We start from the raw sequence: 22712 nt of genomic DNA on the forward strand, positions 1-22712 counted from the left end.
ACAAACAGGAGGTACCAAGGAAGAGAGGGGACAGGATGTAAGAGCAAGGGAGCAAATTTCCCCATTGTTCAAAATTCTTCTTCCTATGTTCAAAGGAGACACAACAAACCCCGACTCTAGGCTCAGGGGCTGCTGCAAATTTTTCATAAAGATCTACATAGATCACAATACAGATACAGTATTAAAGCATAAGAAGAGAAGCAGTAGCAAACTTATGCATGCAGTGATGCTGCAATAGGTTTAGACACATCTGGTTAAACTTAGCAATATGCCTGTGATACAGTTTAAGAGTACATCCTATATACTCTCACAATCTTATTACTTAAAAAAATATTTTTAAAGCGAAAATGTGGAGAATTTTATAGTGTCTTACTGGAACTGAAAAATATTGATACAATGTGAATCAGTGACATGTATGTACCTATAGATAAAGTCTAAGGCCAAAATGTAAATAAATAAATAATAGAGTGCCTAAAGTTAGGTTCCTAAGTCTCTATCTAGATACCTAAATAAGTGACCTTATTTTCAAAAGCACATGTGCAGATATTTGAAAATCTTGGCCTAAGCTTATAAAAAGAAAAAGAAAATTAGTTATCCTAGGTCAAGCAAATGTATTTGCCAATGTCTGTGTACAAAATGTAGTATTCTGCTATGGGCGAACAGAGTGATCCATCATATTGTTATTAGTCCTGCATCATATGGTTTACAAGATATGGCGGAGGAAAGAGGAAAGAGAGATCTTCCAATAGAAAGACAATAGCAAAGGGATAACAATACACACAAATGCATACTTTCAACATTGGCTAAGTTTTTCCGCTTACTGAGGTTACAAGACTGGCTAATCTTCAGTATTAAAGATCAAAGGCCTATAAAGATACCCTCCCTTTTGAATACCTCAAGTCCTAATCTAATAGCAGCTTCTGTAAAACTTCTTCGCTCTCTCTCAAAGTTCTTTTTTTGTTCTCTAAATAGTTTCCATTCTTCCTGGAGGCGCTCTCTTTCTTCCAACAAATAACAGTCCTGTAGTAACATAGAGGTATCATCATCACATGGAGACATAAGCTGCTGCTGCAGATACAAGGAACAAAAGTCAGAAATGTTATTTAGAAATCATCATATGTTTCTACAAGTTTAGATTTAGATGCCAGCAAAAATTTATTACATGAAAGACAATCAGGCTTGGTCATAAATGGGCCACTGGCACAGGAAATTAGGAAATGTGTAAGAAGAAACTGCAGAAGGCAAACAAAGAAGTTTAGCACCCTATTTAGAAAGCTGTGGAAAGTAGATGAGATAAGCTTTCTGAATAGGTTGCTAAACTTTGTTGCCTTCTGCAGTTTCTCCTTCTATATGTTCTAACTTCACAACAAAATACTTTGTTTGCCAAGGTAAGAGTCACATCCCCTTTCCCTCTGCTCCAGCCTCCACCGTTGTCAAAAACAGGAACATCCAAATAAAAAAAGGCATCATTAGAGTGATGCTTCAATTCCTACCCGAAGAAGGGAGGAAGAGAAGAAAGCACAGTTAAAAAAAAAAAATCAAAAGATTCCAACCTGTAATAGTTGTTGCTGAGTTTTGATCATTTCTTTGCATTGCTGAATTTCTAATTCTAGCTTTTCAGTTTCCAGTTCATGGTCCTCTCTTGAAATTACATCGCTGCCATTCAAAGCCCCTGAATGTGCACGTGATACTAAAAACAAGAAAAGAAAAAAAAAATTGTTTTCGTTTTTTTACAGTAAAAGAGGCAGCCACTGGTAATGTCTTTCAATAAAGGTGCTAATTTAAGATTAAAAAAACGTTTACAAAATAAATTTAAAGGCATTTTAATATGTATCTGTTCAACCTTGGAATTTGAAAGACCCTGGGTATGTCTGAATAATCACAGGAAATACTGAATAAGTTCTAGCAGAAATATACAGTACTGGATCTCTACATAATCAGTCACATATAAATTACAATTCAATGGATCATTTTATTACAGGGAAAGACAATACCACTGAATTGCCCCTTAACTATTTCACAATTTCTGGGCTTAACAATTGTCTCTCTGGACCCCTACTTGTAAAACAAGTAGTGTGCTTTGAAGGCTAATAGTTCAGACAAAGTCAGATAGGAAGGGTGAGGGAAGAGCCCATTTAAAATAAAACAAACTCTCCATGGTTTAGGAGAAAACAAAAAAATAATACTTTTAGTATAAACCTTGTTACTGAGCTATTTGAAGATACTGTAAAGAAAAGCAAGTTTAACAGGTTTTGAACAAAATAAAAACAAATATTAAGAAATCAACATACAGACAAGACAACAACAACAACAAAATAAATTCAGCGAACCATTTCCTTATTACATATCTTAACTTTTGGATTATCCTACCCACTCCTGATATGAAGAGGTCACCATTTGGTAGCATATAGACCAGGGGTAGGCAACCTATGGCATGCGAGCTGATTTTCAGTGGCACTCACACTGACCGGGTCCTGGCCACCGGTTCGGGGGGCTCTGCATTTTAATTTAATTTTAAATGAAGCTTCTTAAACATTTTAAAAACCTTATTTACTTTACATACAACAATAGTTTAGTTATATATTATACACTTATGGAAAGAGACCGTCTAAAAACGTTAAAATGTATTACTGGCACACAAAACCTTAAATTTGAGTGAATAAATGAAGCCTCTGCACACCACTTCTGAAAGGTTGCCGACCCCTGATATAGACAGACATGCACTCTGATCTGCTATTCTCTCTCTGGGACAGAGAGAGTCCTTTTAGGCTAAGTATTAAGAGAAGTCTTAGACTCTGATGGCAGCCTTTGCCTAGACCACAAGCAGGCTCCCCGCTGCCTACTAATAAAGTCTCTCCAAGATAGCTTCTGAAACTTGCATTCTACATTTCCATGGAAACAGCACGTAGCCACCAGAACATTCTATGGCACCTGCCATTTCAATTTCAGAGATTATATTGTAGCTCACAACATATGCGCCTCATTAATCAGAATTCAGATATTTTAACCACAATAAAATGATTAGTATGACACATTAGTGGCCTACACAGATCTCAATACGAGAAGAAAAGCTGGACTTGTGCAAAGCCCTATTAGCTCTTGAATTTAGTATTGTAATAGCAATATTATGGCCAAGAAAGGTCAGGTCCTTTGCATACGAGGGTGTAAGTCCCATGCAAGAGGGGAAAAGTAGTTCCTGTTCCCCATCCCCCAAAAATGTTATAAGAGGTAGGTGAGTGGAAAGGTCAAAAGGTCTGCATGGACTCCTCCTGATGGTCGAAATGACAGACTGGACTTCTACATAGGGTGCTTCCACAGACGTGCACAGGCTGAAATTGTGAACAAACAGCATCACTTGCCCCATAACCTCAGCCATACAGAACGCAACGCCATCCACAGCCTCAGAAACAACTCTGACATTATAATCAAAGAGGCTGACAAAGGAGGTGCTGTAGTCATCATGAACAGGTCGGATTACGAACAGGAGGCTGCAAGGCAACTCTCCAACGCCACATTCTACAGGCCACTATCCTCTGATCCCACTGAGGAGTACCAAAAGAAACTACACCATCTGCTCAAGAAACTCCCTGCTATAGCACAAGAACAAATCTACACAGACACACCCCTAAAGACCCGACCAGGGGTATTCTATCTGCTACCCAAGATCCATAAACCTGGAAATCCTGGACGCCCCATCATCTCAGGCATCGGCACTCTTACAGCAGGATTATCTGGCTATTTGGACTCTCTTCTCAGACCCTACGCTACCAGCACTCTCAGCTATCTTCGAGACACCACCGACTTCCTAAGGAAACTACAATGCATTGGTGATCTTCCTGAAAACACCATCCTGGCCACCATGGATGCAGAAGCTCTTTATACCAATATTCCACATGAGGATGGACTACAAGCTGTCAGGAACAGTATCCCTGATGAGGCCATGGCACACCTGGTGGCTGAACTTTGTGACTGTCCTCACCCACAACCTTTTCAGATTTGGGGACAACTTATACCTTCAAGTCAGCGGTACTGCTATGGGTACCCGCATGGCCCCACAGTATGCCAACATTTTTATGGCTGACTTAGAACAATGAATGCTTCCTCAGCTTTCGTCCCTTAGCGCCCCTCCTCTACTTGCGCTACATTGATGACATCTTCATCATATGGACCCATGGGAAGGAGACCCTTGAAGAATGCCACCTGGATTTCAACAATTTCCACCCCACCATCAACCTCAGCCTGGACAAGTCCACACAAGAGATCCACTTCCTGGACTCTACAGTGCAAAGAAGTGATGGTCACAACCACCACCCTATACCGGAAACCTACTGACCACTATACTTGCCTACATGCCTCCAGCTTCCATCCAGGACACATCACACGATCCATTGTCTACAGCCAAGCCCTAAGATACAACCGCATTTGCTCCAATCCCTCAGACAGAGACAAACACCTACAAGATCTTTATCAAGCATTCTTAAAACTACAATACCCACCTGCTGAAGTGAAAAAACAGATTGACAGAGCCAGAAGAGTACCCAGAAGTCACCTACTATAGGACAGGCCCAACAAGGAAAATAACAGAACACCCCTGGCCATCACATACAGCCCCCAGCTAAAACCTCTGCAGCACATCATCAAAGATCTACAGCCTATCCTGGAAAACGATCCCTCACTCACAGATCTTGTGAAGCAGGCCAGTCCTCGCTTACAGACAGCCCCCCAACTTGAATCAAATACTCACCAGCAAGTGCACACCACACCACAGAAACACTAATCCAGGAACCAATCCCTGTAACAAACCCCGTTGCCTACTCTGTCCCCATATCTACTCTAGCAACACCATCAGAAGACCCAAGCACATCAGTCACAGCATCAGGGGAGGGGCTCATTCACCTGTACATCTACTAACGTGATATATGCCATCATGTGCCAGCAATGCCCTCTGCCATGTACATTGGCCAAACCAGACAGACAGTCTCTATGTAAAAGAATAAATGGACACAAATCAGACATCAGGAATGGTAACATACAAAAGCCAGTAAGAGAACACTTCAATCTCCCTGGACAGTCAATAACAGATTTAAAAGCAGGGCGGATAAAAATCAATGTTTGTTATTTTTTTTTAACTTAAAAAACAAAAATCAGATTTTTTTAAATTTAAATCAGATGTTTTTGATGAAATGCTTTTTGAGGAAAAAACCTATCTAAAAATAGTTTTAATTAAGATACATTATAGATCAAAAATATCTCATCATGGAATAGGGATTATAAATTCCAATTCTATAGTCTGAGAGAATATATTCATGTAATGTTTAAGGAAAAGTTTTGTAAATGAGTTCCAATTGTTCATGGATTAGGGACTGCATCTTATGGTTTCCAGGGGATTCTGTATAGATTAACCTAAATAATCTTTCTAACTACCCAATAGGACTCAGTACTCAGTCTAGAAGATACCATCAGAGATGCTTAGTTTTGCAGTTCTCAAACTGTGGATTTGTGTCTCCAGAAATAACATGCTTGTTAATAGCAAAAAATGTTTTCAAATAAATAAATAAAATAAAATAAAATATAGAGGTGAGAAATAACAGATCTCAACTCTATTGTCCCTCTGCAAATTTGTGTACACAGGGTCAATCGCCTACCTCTCTCAAAGTGTAAAGTTTCAAAAAGTTCAATGAATAGACGTTTGTTGGGGGTGGAATAGATCTGGACAAGGAGAAGAAGTCTGGAGATAAATTTGAGAAGGGAGGGACAGGCAGTAGAAACAAAAGTGAAATTGTTTGAACAGCATATTCCAGAAGTCTTGAGGTCTGAGTGTAGCCTTCACTGATTTGAGATCTACCATACCATTCTCTCACTAGAAGGGAAAACCTGTAATGGCAGCAGGCCATAAAAGAGACCCAGTTTGGGAATATTTTAATAAAGTTCCTCTACCTGTGAAGAATATATGTTAAGGTTATAACAACCAACAAGAATGCACTTTTATGTAGGAATCCACGATTAAATCGAGTCTTCCTGACTAGTGATTTAAATCAATTTGAATCAAATCCATCCTGTTTAAAAGTAGCCATCCTTCAACAAAAAAACTTCAAAAACAGACTTCAAAGAGAAACTGCAAAGCTACAACTCATTTGCGAACTTAACTTCATTAATTTGGGCTTGAATAGGGACTGGGAGTGGCTGGCTCACTACAAAAGCAATTTTCTCTCTCTTGGTATTGTCACCTCCTCAATGTGGGAGTAGACCACATCCACCTTGACTGAATTGGCCTTGTTAACACTGGTTCTCCACTTGTAAGGTAATTCCCTTCTCTTCATGTGCCAGTATATTTATGCCTGTATCTGTAATTTTCACTCCATGCATCTGAAGAAGTGGGTTTTTTTACCCACGTAAGCTTATGCCCAAATAAATCTGTTAGTCTTTAAAGTGCCACCAGACTCCTCATTGTTTTTGTGGATTCAGACTAACACAGCTACCCCTCCGACACTTAAATACAAAGTGATCCAAATGTTAAGCATTTTTATATCATCATGCTTAGATCAGCGTCTCAAAGTAAGAAAAAAAATATTATAGTGACTCAACCTGAAAGATGTAAGGTTTTAGACCTTTTCAAGGCAGGAATAACATTTTAATTGAAAAACATTTGCCTTTTTCCTCCATGGCAAATTCCACTCAAGAAAATCTGATTTCCAAACATCTCTCACTCTCTCTGTCACACACACACACACACACCCACCCCAGTTCCTACATTTATAACAAATCAAGTAAACTGAAGAAACCTTTTAACTGAAAGTTATCCAGTTCTTCAGAACCCACTATATTTTTGGAGTTATTAATTTCATTATAAAAACCTAGAGGGGAGTTACTGTAATATAGACCTATTTTTCATTGGAAAAGTAAGGGGTCCATGTATTCTATGAGCTTTATGAAGGAAACATGGATCAAATGAAAAACATTAATACAATATTATCGTTATAACCTTCCAAACATTTACCCCAGGAAGGGGGAGGATTGGAGAAAGATGTTTTATTTCCTACAACAACCGCCCCTTTGCACACACACAATATTTTTTAATTATTACAAGTTTTGTTACTTTAATTTCAATGTGCAGACATAGCCATTTGTATATCTGGATGGTTGGATTATGAGCCAAACCTTGATCCCACTGAAGTCAGTGGCAGAACTAATGACTTTAATGGGAAGAATCTGGACATTGGTACACACATACAAAACCAAAAAGCGATGACAGAAACACTGCAAATGTGCAAAATGATCTTTTTACTCCATATAGCTGTCTCTCAACCAGTTTCTCCTCTACTCCCAAACCTACCAAATCAATATTCTTCAGAGCAAGCATTCTCAAACATTATCATAGTGTGGACAAATTTTAATAAAGGCATTTTTTCATTGACTATCTGCCTCCCATTCACAGTTTCGTGGGTGACCTCCCTGCCTGTTCATGATTACATAACATCCCTCTGATAGCTAATGAAAAAGTAAAAATATTTATGTATTTTAGCTGTTTCTAAAGCTATTTAGCAGCTAGAAATTAATAGAAACTAGTACTATGCCACCAGCCAGTTCTCCCTAGAAAGGCATGTGAAGCCCAAAAACTTTGAAAATGATTTAGATACTTTTTGTGCTTAATTATTTCAAGTTCTTTTATTTTCACTACACTGGTAACTCAAATAGCCAGGATGACAGACAACAGAAGTCAAATTTAACACAGGCCATCTTTCTGCTGAAACCAATATTATGAGAGATCTTCCTTCAATAAATGATAACCTCAGTCAGGGATAACAGTGTTGCTACATGAGAGTTTCGCAGCCCTCCTGTGATTAAATCTTTCGTATTTCTATTTCTGTTGCATGGCACTTGAGGCAACCTACTGTGTCGTGATTTTTTTTAATATTCTTTTAAAAACTTTCTAGCTTGGGTATTGTTATGTCAAATGGGTCAGAGTATAACAAATAACACTATGGAAATGGAGTTGCCACAAACATCATGATGATGCAGAATACAGGCTTATGATGACACTCACCTTGGTTATCCAGTTTTTCAACATGATTTTTCAGCATTCTCCACTGCTTTCTAATGCTGTTGGTAAGCTGTTCTCGCACAGTTTCACAAGAAAGTTCCCACATATTCTCTTTATTTAATTCTACAGCATCTTCCTCCATGTCTGATAGTACCTGTAAAAGCAAAAACAAGAGTCTGCTGAAGCAGTCCTCTATATTTTTCTATGGGGCTTATTAACTGTATGAGGGAAAAGGAAATTCTGAGAGTTTCCATTTACCCAGTTTGGACCTGGCAGGGAGTTTGACTCTCTAAATGCACGGATTGCAGGGGTTATGCAAGGCAGACCTTCCACATTACTTCCTAGCTGCCCTTGTCCCTCAATATGCAGAATGAATATCAGCCAGCAAGATACTGATGACGCAAATACATATACCCCTTCCTGAAGTGGATAGCTCAGTGGTTTGAGCATTGGCCTGCTAAACCCAGGGTTGTGAGTTCAATCCTTGAAGGGGCCATTTAGGGATCTAGGACAAAAATCTGTCTGGGAATTCGTCCTGCTTTGAGCAGGGGCTTGGACTGGAGGATCTCCTGAGGTCCCTTCCATTCCTGATATTCTATATAAAAATTTTAGATTCTGAGGAGTCATGCTGCTAAATCTTCTGTCTGGCAGCTGCCCTTGAAACACCAATTCTGGGAGTGAGGAGCTCACTATGCAGCATGTGACATGTTTTAAGAACATAGGGGTGGGGTTTGTATAATGTTATATGTGGGGATTACTCATCTAGACAGAGGAAAAGAATTATCCTGTGGAGAGCAAGTAACTGGTTCTACCTCCTTCTTATTCATAGTGCACCGGTGGGGGGCAAAGGCAAGATGAGTGAGAAGAGGGGTGAAGTACAGTGAACAATGCTGTGGAGCCAGAATTCCCTTGTCCCATTTCTCTTTAGCATCCCTAGGCCTGATGCACCCAATGTAAATCCTCCCTACTCAGAAGCAGACAGAAAAGACTGGATCCTAAATTAATTCAGACAGATAAAATTGACGTGTTCAAGGGTGGAAAAAACGGTTCCTCTACATATGCTGCAACATTTACTCACTAAATGAAATTTAGTGTTTCTGGGGGTTTTGGAAACTGCAATACCAGCAAAGGAGGGAATAGAGAGAAATTTAATATTCTAATTTCATAAAGACAATTTTTCTTGAGGTTCCTATGTGTATAGTGCCTAGCACAATGAGGGCCCAATCCTGACTGGGCCTCTGGCTGCTACTATAGTAATAAATATTAATATCAATAGTACCCTAGTCCAAAGCTCTGCATTCCAGGCCAATAACTGCACATGACTCAGTATAATGTTGCTAAGTAACAAGAAGCCAAGCCACCGGTGTGATCATTGGGGCAGCAAAAGATGTCAGGGTTTTTTGTTTTAAACCGAAATTCATTTAGGCACGCTTGTTTTGAATCAGTAATAACTGCTTTAAAAACAAAACAAAGAACCTCAGATAGTTATCGGTTTCAGAGGGGTAGTGCGTCTGTATCAGCAAAAAGAACAAAGAGTACTTGTAGCACCTTAGAGACTAACAAATTTATTTGGGCATAAGCTTTCGTGGACTAAAACCCACTTCATCGGACGCACAAATAATTTGTTAGTCTCTAAGGTGCCACAAGTACTCCCCGTTCAAATAGTTATGTTTTCCTTTTTTACATATATAATTTAAGTAAGTTTCTGATCATTGGATTACTGTACATAAGTATCAATAACTAGCACTGCTTTAGTTGGAAATCTACCAGGAGATTATTATAATTCCATTTTTAGAGGTTTACCAAAATGTCACCCCAGAATGAGTGTATTTTACATTAAGAGGTCTTTGCTTAGGAGCACAAGTTAGCTTTACCCAGTATAGAGACACATTTATTTTCCCCCCATAAAGTTAATGATTTTGTCAACTTTTTGATATTCATACGAGTTTTCTAGACAAGTTAAAAAATAGTTAATACTTTGTGCCTATAACCTATGTCAAAAATGAACCCAGGGTGCTTTTGACTGTGAGTATTTGCAAACAGTTAATCTATTAGACCAACTAGATTTTTAGAATATACAGAAGTAAAAAAATTGCTAAAATATTTGCATTTGGAGAGCAGCTAATGCATAGGCCCCATAAGTAGAGACCTGCAAATCCTCAGATATCCGCTCTGTATCCACAGATATCCTCACCCACAGATCATTTTTGCGGATCGCAGATTAGATGCAGATCCAAATTTTGTATCCGCACAGAGCTCTACCCATAAGTACTTAGCAGTCACTACTTCGACTCTGCTGGTTATTCATTTTACAAAGTAGCTGAATGCCCCTCCAAGAAATTAAATGAGGCTTATGTGTTTTGGGTTTTTTTTAAGTCTGCTATAAAAAAAGTTATACCCCAAGAGATCAACAAAGAACTGTAGAAATTTGATTCAGTCACTTAAGAACATTTCATTACAAAGCATAAAGTCCTGTTATTCCTCCAGTATGTCTTGGTACACAAGCACACATATGCCTCAGTGCTGAAGCTGGATCTGCATGGGTGGCCCATAGAGTTTGGGCCGAACCCCACTGTCTTCACTGGGTCCCAGCCGGCATGGGAGTCCACCCGTGCATATGCATTTACAGGACTGTAGCCACAGTATGTAACATGCATCCTGTGTATAAATGGGGCCTTAGCAGTGGAACAGTTCCACAATACTGAATTGCAGTACTACATTATAAAGTGGAATTTCAACCTACAGTAAGATTCTTTCCTAAAGAAGGAGTCAGACACTTGACATACTAATTAGAGCACTATACACACCGTGGGCCTGTTTTGCCTGCTGCAGGATATACGAGTAATTCTCAGTGAAGTTAAGGGGAATTACTCATACCCTGTGGCAAGAAGGCCGAGCCCAATGTAATATTTCAATTACAATCCCCAAAAACATCACTTAAATCAAGCAGCTCTGTTAGACATCTCATCCACAACAGTTTTGATTCTAAAGCACATTTAAAAGATTCCTTTATGATTACATATGTTTTCATACCCACTTCTGCCACAACATCTACAAGCAATAAAGCAATGTGTGATGGCCCCAGTGTGAACAATGGAAGGGAATTACTAGCAGAACTGAAAACCATTCTATTTAGTGATAAAAGTTTTCCTGATAGCAGCTGCAGATTTTTAGAAGAAACATTGATTTATCTAGCCTGTCCGTCTTAGAGCCCACCCTATTTATAATCACCATGTTTTTCTAGATACTGTACATACTGGAAGTACAATTTTCCAACATAAGCACCTTAAGAGGTTGTGCAATCACACTAGGACATTGAAAATCAGCACCTAAGTCCATTTTCCATACCCAAATATCTGAGCAAAATGCAGGATTCGGACAGCCTACTTAAGTCCATTTGAACAGTGGGCCCCTCATGAGACAGTAACTAGTGCAGGTGGAAAGTTTTAAGAAGTAGGGTAATATTTTTGTATGACCCAATGACTGTGCATAGTACTAGTTCAATATGTAGAAGGGGTTTTTTTAAAAACAAAAATAAAAACACTTACCGGCCCAATGCCATCTTCAGCTCTTTCCTTAGGTTTCTGTTTCTGTGGTGGGAGAAGTGAAATCATCTCTTTCTTCATTTGCTGAAGAACTTTCTTGAGCTCAGCATTTTCCACTAGAAGCTGTTTTTGACGTTGTTCATAGCCACCTAACAGAACTTTGTACATTTCTTCTTCATTCCTGAAAGCAGAAGCCTTACAATAAATAAATAATTACAAAATACACTTTGATTGAAGTATATATTTATATAGGTATCAACTTACCTGGCTTCTGTTTTACCAGTTCTCCAAGCACCTCTCTTCCCATCAACTCTACCTACGTAATTTAGAACATCCATAGCTACAAATGAGAAGGGAAATTAAAGACATTTCAGAGTGAAGTAAAAATCCCAAAAGTATATCTAAATATTCAGGCAACCCTACATTTTCCTTTACATTAAGAAGCCTTACATGACTGAATATAAAAATCAATCTTTGGACTCACATGAGACCAAAACTTCCTGAAAACAAAACAAGAAAGGGAGATAATGGAAGGAAGAGAAGAAATTTTAATGGTAAAGTTATATGTAACATCTAAAAGTAATAAATGAAAAAGATTGTAGAGTTTCTAATATGATGGTCTCTCTTTTAGACAGGATAAACCAGGCAGTGTTTGGACACTTCACTGCCCTGTCTCCCACATACTCATTACGAGTAGTTTTGCAACACTAAAAGAGCAGTACGAATATCTCATGCCCAATGCACTGCATACATTATGCTGTGCAAGGAGCTTTTGTAGTCACATGCTGAAGACATCTGTCTTGGAAGAAACACTCTCACTATGTGACAGAACAGCATAATGATCATTATTTGTTTTATGTCTTATTAAGAAGTGGCAGAGCACCCTAAGATTTTTTAATAAAAGTTGCAATGAGGTGACACAGAGCTGCTTCCCCCTTCCCCTCCATAGGCTGTGCCTACACTAGTTTTATTTCCTGTCTAGAATCTCCCACCTTCGCTAACATTAGTGCAGTTCCTGGCCTCCAGGTGGTTGCCAAAATTTTAAGCAGTTTTGATTAAACCTGCTCATAGCTGGTGGACACAAATATAGTACTTAAAGTGCTCTTTACAGCCCAGTCTACATTAGCACTCCGAGTTGTTCCTACCACCATCAGAGCTGAAGTGGTACTAGCAAAGATAGAAATTATAAGGGTGAAAATGTTTTAATTTAGGAACTGATCATGATTCTCACCAGGCAGCCAACTAGCCTTCTTTGGTTTGTGCCTATCAAGACAAGGGGAGATACTCAAAAACTCTTACAGGGCACTCTTACACTAGCAAAAATAGAAGATCAGTTTTCTTTAAGTCTATGAACAGTTAAGTTTAATTAAATGCTACATATTTTATGCAAAACCTTCTTTGTGACCTACTATTTTGGATACCAAAGGGCATTCTAAGTCAGGAGCTTGGCACATTGTTAATGCTAGAAGCTGAAGTAAATATCTTGAACATGCAGCTTTACTGTATCACTACAATGTGGGAGACTTTACTTACCTATTTTTTTATCCTTTTTGTTCATGACTAGTTGATGTAAGCGCTCTTTTAGTTTGTTGTATTCTCTTTCTTTCCTCTTCATATCATGATTGTACTGAGTAGCACGACTTGCAATAATATTTTGTAATTTTTGTACCTAAAAAAACCAAAACCCCATAAATTTTCAACTAAAGTTCATGCACATACATTTCTTTAAACATAAACACAAAAATAAAAGAGCTTGGTATAAATATTTATATAAAATATAAATTTTAAGGCGTAGTAACTTTCAGTGTTTGTCCAATATTTTTAGCTGAACATTAAGATGCTAATTACATATGGACATCACTGGGATAGGCACTAGGGAAAAGCTAATTGTGTAAATATCCAGGTCCATGACTAATGCGCCTAGGCATCGTTGTAATCCAAACAACAATAAATGTATTTACATGTGTGCGCACACAGAACTCCCGCTCAGGTTTTCCCTAAGCACCATACAGTTAATTTAGGCAAAGTATTGTTTACAGTAAACTTCCAAGTGGATTTTAGCCTTTCCCTCTTCCAGGTTCAAGGAGATATTCCAAGTTTTGGCTGCATTTTTTGTTTTCTCTCCTACACATATCTGAAGTTTTACTTTGGTTTTGTTATACATTACTAGAAAGGCTTTGGCAAATAGCTGGGTCTCGGAGCCTAGCAGCCAGGCTTTAGCTGACTTATCTCAGAATGACACATTAAAAAAGGCATCACAGGTCTGCACGTGTACTTATGCAATGAGACCACCACCATTTTTATCATTTGAACCCGTCGACCCCATTTGCACATGAATTGCATCCCATTATCACTGTGGTTCTCAAACTTTTGTACTGGGGACCCCTTTCACACAGCAAGCCTCTGAGTACACCTTCCCCTTATAAATTAAAAACACTTCTTTTTTTTATATTTAACACGGTTATAAATGCTGGAGATGAAGCGAGGTTTGGGGTGGAGGCTGACAACTTGTGATCCCTACCATAATAACCCCATGACCCCCTTTGGGGTCCCAACCCCCTGTTTGAGAACCCCTGAGAAGCTAGTATGCCAAACTTCACAGTGACCACACATGAAATTTGCTAACTTTCTCTATGCAAGCCTATGTATTCTTTTAAAATAAAATGCTACTAAAACCTGAGGTTTTCTGAATGATTTGTGTAGATATACAGGCTGACTCACCTCATCTTTTTCATTTTTAAGTAACTGGTGCAGATTTCTGTTCTTACATTGCTGTTGTCTGTCTCTTTCTTGAAGTCCCACTATTTCCCTTCTAGAAGTTTCCAGTTGCTCCTAAAAAAAAGGACCCATAATTCAATCTCAATTAAAATTTACAAAAGAAAAAAATTAAATTTGAGACAAGTTTGTTCTTGCTGAAATATCAGAAGTCCAATACACAGGCAAGGCCCCTTCATGGCAAATTAACCTTCATTTCTACAGCAAGAGGCCTGGATAATATGGTTACCCCAGTGCAGCAGATTGCTAGTTCTGTAGCACTCCACTTCATGGGGATTTTTACTGAGTTAAATATGGAAAAGAATACAAGCAACACAGCATTACTACTTTTAGTTTGATACTGAATGCAATTACTCTTTCACTGCCATTAAATTATTAAGTATTCAATATGCTGCAATGCATGCCTTCTCCATAGAAGTCAGAGGAGAAGCTAGATGTTGGAGCTTTTGTTGGCTTGGATAAGTACATTAGCTGGATGTTTCTGCTAAAATGATCATTACCGCTTTTGGAGGAGGCAGGAAGGTACACAAAAAAGTTACATATTGTGGGCCAAATTAGGGTTGCTTCAACACAAAAGCACTGTGGAAGTAAGATGCAGTTTCTCTCCTTGAACACACCACCTGCACATGGGGTAAGTAGTTTGGCTGACTTTGCTGGGGGATTAATATAATACACAAGTTACGTTTTTTAAAAGCAGGAGTGCAGCTGTACAATAGCGTTTTAATGTTACATGTTAGAGTTGTTTCCATGCAGATTATATACTCCTCAGGATAGAATTGTTGTCTTCCTATGGGTTCATGCACAGTGTATAAAAAAGGGTATCCTGATTCAAACTGTGACCTCTGGGTGCTATTGTGATACAAATAATAGCAAAAGTGGTAGGGGGTAGTCAATCTTCTTGCAAAGTAGATCTATGGGGGCTAAGTAAAGCACTGAAAGCAAAAGCTGCCTTGCTAAAATGTTACCATGGAAAAGAAGCTTATTTTAGAGCTGAGACACAACTCAGAATCTGCTAATAAAGCAACTATACCTACTTTCAAATACAATTTTTCCATTCAGTTCATGCCATCTAAGTCACTAGCAATAACTGACTGTCATTTACAGTTTAGCCTAAAATTTTGGGAGAGGCTGGATTGTAACAGATTATGGAGCCTCATCTACCAATTTGGTCTAAATTCAAAACCAGTAACCAAAAGTGTTGATGACTGCTTTTGAATAGACATTGCAACAGGACAGTTGTCCTCAGGTCTCTCAGGGAAGCCAAAACCTGAATGGATATAGAGAATGGGCTATACTCTAGCCTTTGGAGATGGTCCTTTGGAATCAGGATGAGGCATGTTAGAACAGCAACATGAGTAAGCTTGCTATACTTCTTGTGGCTACATGAAATAATCTATTTTCTAGGGTTGGAAAATCTAGCAACACTCACAATATCCCATTTAAAGATAAACCAGCCAAATCTTACAAGATCTTCATTTCCATAATGAATTACCACCCTCTAATCTAATCAATCTTCCTCAGGAACAGCTGGTCGCTAAACTGTTCACGACGTATTCATGTCTTTATTAGAGAGCTATTTCTTCCACTCATTTTTCATTACATTTAATGAGTTTTCCATCAGTTAGAAAACATCTCACAAAAAAAACTTGTAGGACAATTAAGTCTTAATAAATCAGCAAAATAACCTTACTGAAAATTCATAACATTTGTTAGTTGAAAATGCCACATTGCATTATGATACGAGTTAAAGAGAATTGATTTTCTACCTTTACTTTAGCATAGCAGTTCTGCAGGTGGTCCATATCACTACCCAATTTCAGATGCTGGATTTCCACCTCTTCCTGAGCTCGGAGGTTCTTGCGTTGGAGTACAAGCAGTTCATTCATACAATTTAAGACCGATACTACATTTAATTCTTTATCTTTGCACTCCGAATAAAGAGAAGGGAAACCTAATGTTGTCAACTCCTAGTAAGGGACAGAGAGAGCAATAATTGGACAAATTTCTTTCTATCCTTGACAAAATTCTCACACAGCATACTAGAAGACATTCATTTTTGCAAGGAAAAAATACCGCCTTGGCTTTCAATTAGTAACCAAAGAAAAGCCTACTTCATGGGAATAAACTCTCACCCCAGAGACCACTCACACTCATTTCCACAACTAATTGACAGTTATATTAAATGACCCCACTTGAGAACGTGGCTTACCCTGTTAAGATAGGAGATACTCTGTTCAACATTCTCTTCTGTGCAGAAGGCACTGAAAAAGCTGTGCATACTTTTGGACAAAGGCAGTGGCGAGCGTAGCACTTGTTGCATGTTTAAACTTGAAGGGGACATCTTTTTTTCTGAGGTATTCTGATAAGGGATTTTGCTAGCTACAATTCAAAATATTATGAAACAAGTTTAGGACTAATTATTTCAATCAATTCAAGAGACTAAAACAGGATTACTCATCATTGTTTAGCAACTTTAGAAATGACATTTAGAACTATTAAGAGTTTGGGGGGAAATACTGTAAACAAAATGCTACTAATTTGAGTTTCTACCAAAAAGTAAAGTATCAACAAGATTTTAAATAAGGCATTTTCATGAAAAAATTCCTCTCCCCTCCCCCAAAAAGATTCTCACAAAAATCATTCTAATTACTAGTTCATTTGCTTATTTGGATTACTATTTCTCATATATGCCCAAGAAATATACTGAGGATTCTTACATATTAAGTTTCATTGTACATTTTAACCTACTCCCTCACCACCCCGCATACATTAAAAAAAAAATGTCTTGCCTTTAATACACTGTTAATCAAAACACAGGACAAAAGAGAAACAGAAAACAAAAGGAACGTTACAGCAATGTGAGACATACACTGACTGTAAAAAACATGAATGTTTAGCATTCTCTCACATATGGTAGAGTAATTTTTAGTGATAACAATTCTGTAAAACTACCGTAACCAGTAGAAATTGTAGTATAAACACGATTATATTATTTAACATTTCCACTTAAGGAATTAGATATGTTATGAATGAAACTCCAATCTAACTGTTTAGCAGCGTGTAAAATATTGTACCACTAGTGATTCTCCAACCCCCTAAATTAAAATTGTTCCCAGTTTTGTCTTCTAACTATAATAGTTACCTGATGACAGTGCTGGCACTGTAATAGTCTTCCAATCTCCCATAGCAACAGACAGCCAAGGTACCTGAGCAACTGGTTCAGCAGTAAAGCATTTAGTACAATTGCTGGTAAAATCCCCTACATAGGCATCTCCTAAAATAGCAAGAACATTTTAGATTAACAATATAATCTTCTAGCTGTGTTAGATACAATCAGGCATACAAGAGATGCCCCTGGCCTCAAGCCATATAAACTTTCTATATACAAACAAATCTATGAAACCCAGTGATTACAGCACAATAAATAGAACCAATATTTAAATACTGATAGCCAGACAAGACCATTTTTGGCGCACGGTATTTAGATAACCTTAAACTACAAATTAAGTCACCAAGCATCCCATAAAGAGGATAAAGAATCACGATGCAGCGAAACTAATCCAATTGTTTTTTATAGTGGTGTACATCATTAGAGAAACAGTAAGACCGTTTCTCTTAAGTAGTAAGGAATTTTATAACCAAGCAACATAATTTTATTTATAGAAGAGTCACTACTTGGTTAAGTACAGTTTCATCAGAGACTCATCTCTGTTGGCTTATTACCTAACAGAAAAATAAATGTCTTCCAAGCTCTGAAATTAGTATACGTGATATAGGAGCAAAGGAGGAATATCAACCTGATGAGGAAAATTTGTATAGGTTTGAAGTTTAAAGAAAAGTCCCACCACGTGGCAATCAGTTCAAATCTTTGCCTAATTTTGTATTTTTAAAATCTGAAATAACAATTGGAAGAAAAAAATAGGGTCGGAGATCCCAAATATGCTGAATGGAACAAATCTCTTGGCCTGGCCACTGACCACAGCACTGGCCTTCTGGAAACCAAAAGAACTTGTACTCATAAGATAAAGCTGGCTGGGTCTTCCAGGAGAAAGGGAAAGCAGCATTAGACCCACAGATGCCATGCTGCCCTGGATCTAGAAACCAGGACAGTGGCATAAGGCCCCCACAAGCACGGTCTTTACCTCTCACAGCTATGCTGAGAGCCACACAGATCCATGGATATCTGCAGCTTTAGGGGAACTAGTGTGACCAGATAGCAAGTGTGAAAAATTGGGACAGAGGATTGGGGGGGGGGGGGAGGTAATAAGAGCCCATATAAAAAAAAAGCCCCAAATATCAGGACTGTCCCTATAAAAATCGGGACATCTGGTCACCCTAAGGGGAACAGACCCACTTTCCACCCCACAGGGAGGCACACCTACCTCTCTAACGAACAATTTGGATGATACCCTCACATGAGTTTCATGTTTTCTTCTGAGGATTTTCACAGCACAGGTATATTTTGGTCAGATATTGTTGCAATAAACCACTTGCAGCAGAGCAGTTAAGACTTTAGACTTCAGTTGTCTACAGCAATTAAAACCTACCCTTCCAAAATGGTTGCTTGATGCATACTTAACATAGAGGTTTACTCTAACTGGTCTGTGACTCTTAAGCCCATCTTTAGAATATGGTTGAAGACAGAATTTATTTATAAGTCTTTCTATGGCACTCAAATGTGTCGCCACTAGATACTATGGCAGTGAGTTTATCCTGGAGACATCCCTGTGAATTATTTTCAAGATGGGGAACTGAAGTACAGAGGTATTTTTCTTTGATTTGTGTTTTATTCAGGAGCTCAAAATGGCAGCTTGGAAGACAGAGGAGTATGCTGTAGCCCTCCTTCCCCCAAAACTTAAGACTTGGTTAAGGTTCAGGACTGGATCTCAGGAACTCTGGCTTCTTTTTCTGATATGTCACAGACTTCCTGTGTTACCCTGGACAAGTTATTCGGGCTCTCTCCGTTTCCTGATTTATAAAATGGGGATAATAAATAAAATTATAAATACCACCACTGCACAGGGGTTTTGTGAGACTCAATTAAATCATTAGTATTTATAAAGTGCTTTGAGATCCCTGCATGGCAAGCGTTAAAAAAATCGAAGTATTACAGACTGAAGTTTTATTTTAAAAAAGAAAGAAAGGAAGCATAGCATAGTGTCATGGTTGAGATTTAAACCCAAAATTATTCAGGAAATTCAAAGAACAGGTTACGAGTGCCTCATTCACAGCTCCCTACACCTTTTTAACTTTGCCCTAGCTCTAGGTCATTATGGTGCAACCATACAATGATAGGCCCAACGTTGGGGAAAAAGGACATATTACTGGGAGAATGCTTCACAGGTATAAGTTTACCAGGGTAAAAAGGTATAGAATTACTACTCAATAGCTGCAGCAAATTAACACATTCCAACTGATGCAAATGTATCCATCAGAAAACGTAGGTGTAAAAGAGTAATGGTAGAGACAAGGTTATAAAGAAAGAGAGAAAATGAGTGCAGTAGTGCCAACCCCAGATGTACAAAAGTCAAGAGCCAGGCCCCAAAAAGTCAAGAGATTTAAAAGAACTGGTTCTTTTTTATCTTCTGTTTATTAAGTTATTAAGATTCATGTTTCCCGCATCTCTCTGAAACCACAAGGACTAGACACTTTCAATGAAAGCTGAGATTCTCATGTAACCCCCATGATTTCAGGAGCAGAGTCTTTAAGAAGAGGGTCTTCCCTTCCCTCTCTCCCACCAAAATCAACTATATCTTTATCAAATAAACCCAAAATTATGCACAATACAAAGACCATACAAAAAAATTCTTACATGTTCATTTAGCTTCTGTTGGATCCATCAATTCAGATCAAGAGTATTACCCATCGCAGTCCTGTTAATAAAACAGAAAACACAAATCAAATTACAGACATTTTCACATTACTGCCATTCCAACCACTTTAGTCCTCTGTCTTAGTAAGTTAGGGTGATTTCCTGGAACCGCAGCCAATGGGAGCTGTGGGAGCGGTGTCTACAGGCAGAGGCAGCGCACAGAACTGCCTGGCCATGCCTCCGCTTAGCATCTGAGCGAGGGGGATGTCGCCGCTTCCGGGGAGCCCCCCAGGTAAGCACACCCAGAGCCCGCCTCACCCCAACCCCCTGCCCCCTCCCACACGCAAACTCTGCTGCTGCTGGGGGGGGACCACGGAGCCAGGTAGGGAGCCTGCCAGACCCCCCCAGCACCCTCCCAGCACCAGTGGGGGTTCCGAGCCACGCATCACTGCCTGCGCTCCCCCGCACCCCCTCCAGCACCTGTGGGGGCCCCGGGTAGCCCCCTCCAAATTTTATTCACTGGTAATTTTGGTAAAAGTTATGGGCCATGAATTTTTGTTTATTGCCCGTGACCTGTCCACGACTTTTACAAAAAATACCCATGACTAAAACGTAGCCTTACTTATAATCAAAGGGCAACCTTACAATATTTGCAATATGACCTAAAGAAAAGCTCTGTGTCGTTCAAAAGCTTGCCTCTTTCACCAACAGAAGTTGGTACAATAAAAGATATTATCTCACCCACCTTACCTTCTCTCTCTAATACTTGCAATAGACTATTATCCAAGTCACAGCACAACCAATTTCATTTACCAAATCAGTTTTCCCTCTTTGCTCAAAAGGCAGACAGGTCTATCATGAGCCCTGACAAAAACAGGGCCTAAAAAATCCCTACTCCTTTCACTTTAAAGGCAGTCTTTTAACACCAGCATAAAACTATTTTACTACAGTAGCTCTAAAAGTTACTGTCATTTGCATATCTGCAACGGACAAAGATCAAATTCCTTTAATTCTATGCAATCCTTACCTCGGTAAAAATCAAGTAGTTATACCAGATCCTCTCATTCATGAGAGGGGAATACACATACACACAGAAATCCTGAACAGTCCAAAAGTCAGCCAGCATAGCAATGATCGATGATTGGCCAATTGCGCTTTATTGATGTCATATTGAGGCATCAATCCCCAGTGATTCACAGATAGGATTTCATCAATAAACAACAACAAAAATCCTGCCCCCCCCCTTTTTTTTTAACCTTTCTCCCTATTTTTAAGTGATATGTAAGAATACAGAGACTTCAGCTGCAAAGGAAGCTTGGGAGAGGGAAGGAAGTTTTAACATGCCTCCTCCCTGTAAAGTGCCAATATTCCCTTTCAGCAGCAGTTTGTAACTATAACTGACTTTCTACGAGAAAAATGACATTGCAGTGGAAGGATGTATCCCATACCATCACACACAATTTTATGTTTTCTTAAAAATAAAATATGAAGTTAAGGAGTCATAATTAACACTATTACATGATGTCACAGTGTGTATTAATAGGCTAATAGTGCTTTTCAGGGGTGGCCAAATGCACTCAGCTTCTGCCACACAGTGCATTCAAGTCATTCTCTTACTACTGCTTACAGTGACGTTGATAGGAAGACCTAGGAAATCTAACCCAGTGGGATCAGAAGCAAGCCACTTTCAAGAGTTCCTGTTCCTGGATTTCAGAATGGAGGGGGGTGCCAGGAGGAAGACATGGGAATGGAAAAGGAATGGTACACTGAAGTCTTGAGAATCCAGTTGATTTCTCCCCATGCCTGAAACAGAAGTCAGATCCTTGTGTCTTGGAAAACTCACCAGAAGTGTATAATAAACCAGACTAAAAAACAGCAACTTGAAGACTCACTAAAGGGCAATCTAACCTCAAGGTCTAAAATTGCTAAACCACCAGCAAAAGGCATCCTAAATTGTTGTGCAGCATCAGGAGACCTCACTAAGTCACCAAAAAGTAACCATCTCTGAAAATGACCAGTGTTTTGCTACTAGAATTATCTTCATTGTACAGTTTCATCTTTTTACTGGATTTGGGGCTGAATGCAAAAGAGTAGAGAGTGTGTCAGTCCACCTATGCACAGGAGATGCCACGAGCACACTATTCATGTGCTCACATCCTTTCATTGACTCCCAATGCCAGTTTAAGACCTTGCTCTTGATCTTCAAAGCCATCAACAGATTGAGACCCAGCAACCATATGCTCCTTCCCCCATGTTGTTAATATTGTGTTGAGAATATGGTCACCATTAATATTTTTAGTGAAGACTGAAGCAAAATAGACATTAAACACCTCAGCCTTCTTGATGTTGTATCATTAGCTCTCCTTCCCCACTAAATAATGGACTTATACACTTCCCTTTGTCTTTCTCTTGTTCCTAAGGTAGTTATAGAACCGCAATGCCAGCAATGTGTTCTTTGTGCATGCTCTGAGCATGCCTGTGCTAAACTCCCCCATCCCCGAGGGTCTCTTCCTCAGATCCTCGTTCACATGGGAGGGGG

General features: G+C 38.9%; 1 protein-coding gene across 6 annotated transcripts in view; it reads right to left on the reverse strand.

Annotated features, from left to right (window-relative positions):
* The window catches only part of SSX2IP (SSX family member 2 interacting protein), a 36049-nt gene that overhangs the window by 4242 nt on the left and 9095 nt on the right, over nucleotides 1-22712 (reverse strand). For 2 of the 6 annotated variants that reach the window (XM_008166611.4, XM_008166610.3), the window contains exons 2-12: nucleotides 20174-20234; nucleotides 17504-17635; nucleotides 16571-16740; nucleotides 16128-16328; nucleotides 14308-14418; nucleotides 13120-13255; nucleotides 11851-11926; nucleotides 11590-11767; nucleotides 8045-8195; nucleotides 1554-1690; nucleotides 895-1068 (exon numbers count right to left, since the gene is read on the reverse strand). In XM_008166611.4, coding sequence (XP_008164833.2) covers nucleotides 895-1068; nucleotides 1554-1690; nucleotides 8045-8195; nucleotides 11590-11767; nucleotides 11851-11926; nucleotides 13120-13255; nucleotides 14308-14418; nucleotides 16128-16328; nucleotides 16571-16740; nucleotides 17504-17546 — 1377 coding nt within the window. In that variant the 5' untranslated portion in view covers nucleotides 17547-17635; nucleotides 20174-20234. Of the gene's footprint in view, nucleotides 1-894; nucleotides 1069-1553; nucleotides 1691-8044; nucleotides 8196-11589; nucleotides 11768-11850; nucleotides 11927-13119; nucleotides 13256-14307; nucleotides 14419-16127; nucleotides 16329-16570; nucleotides 16741-17503; nucleotides 17636-20173; nucleotides 20235-21200; nucleotides 21220-22712 lie in introns of those variants that run through there. The other 4 variants (XM_065554139.1, XM_005294451.4, XM_005294452.4 and 1 more) reach the window with 4 other exon arrangements.

This window comes from Chrysemys picta, chromosome 8 (genome assembly GCF_011386835.1).
Source record: "Chrysemys picta bellii isolate R12L10 chromosome 8, ASM1138683v2, whole genome shotgun sequence".
Lineage (NCBI taxonomy): Eukaryota > Metazoa > Chordata > Testudines > Emydidae > Chrysemys > Chrysemys picta.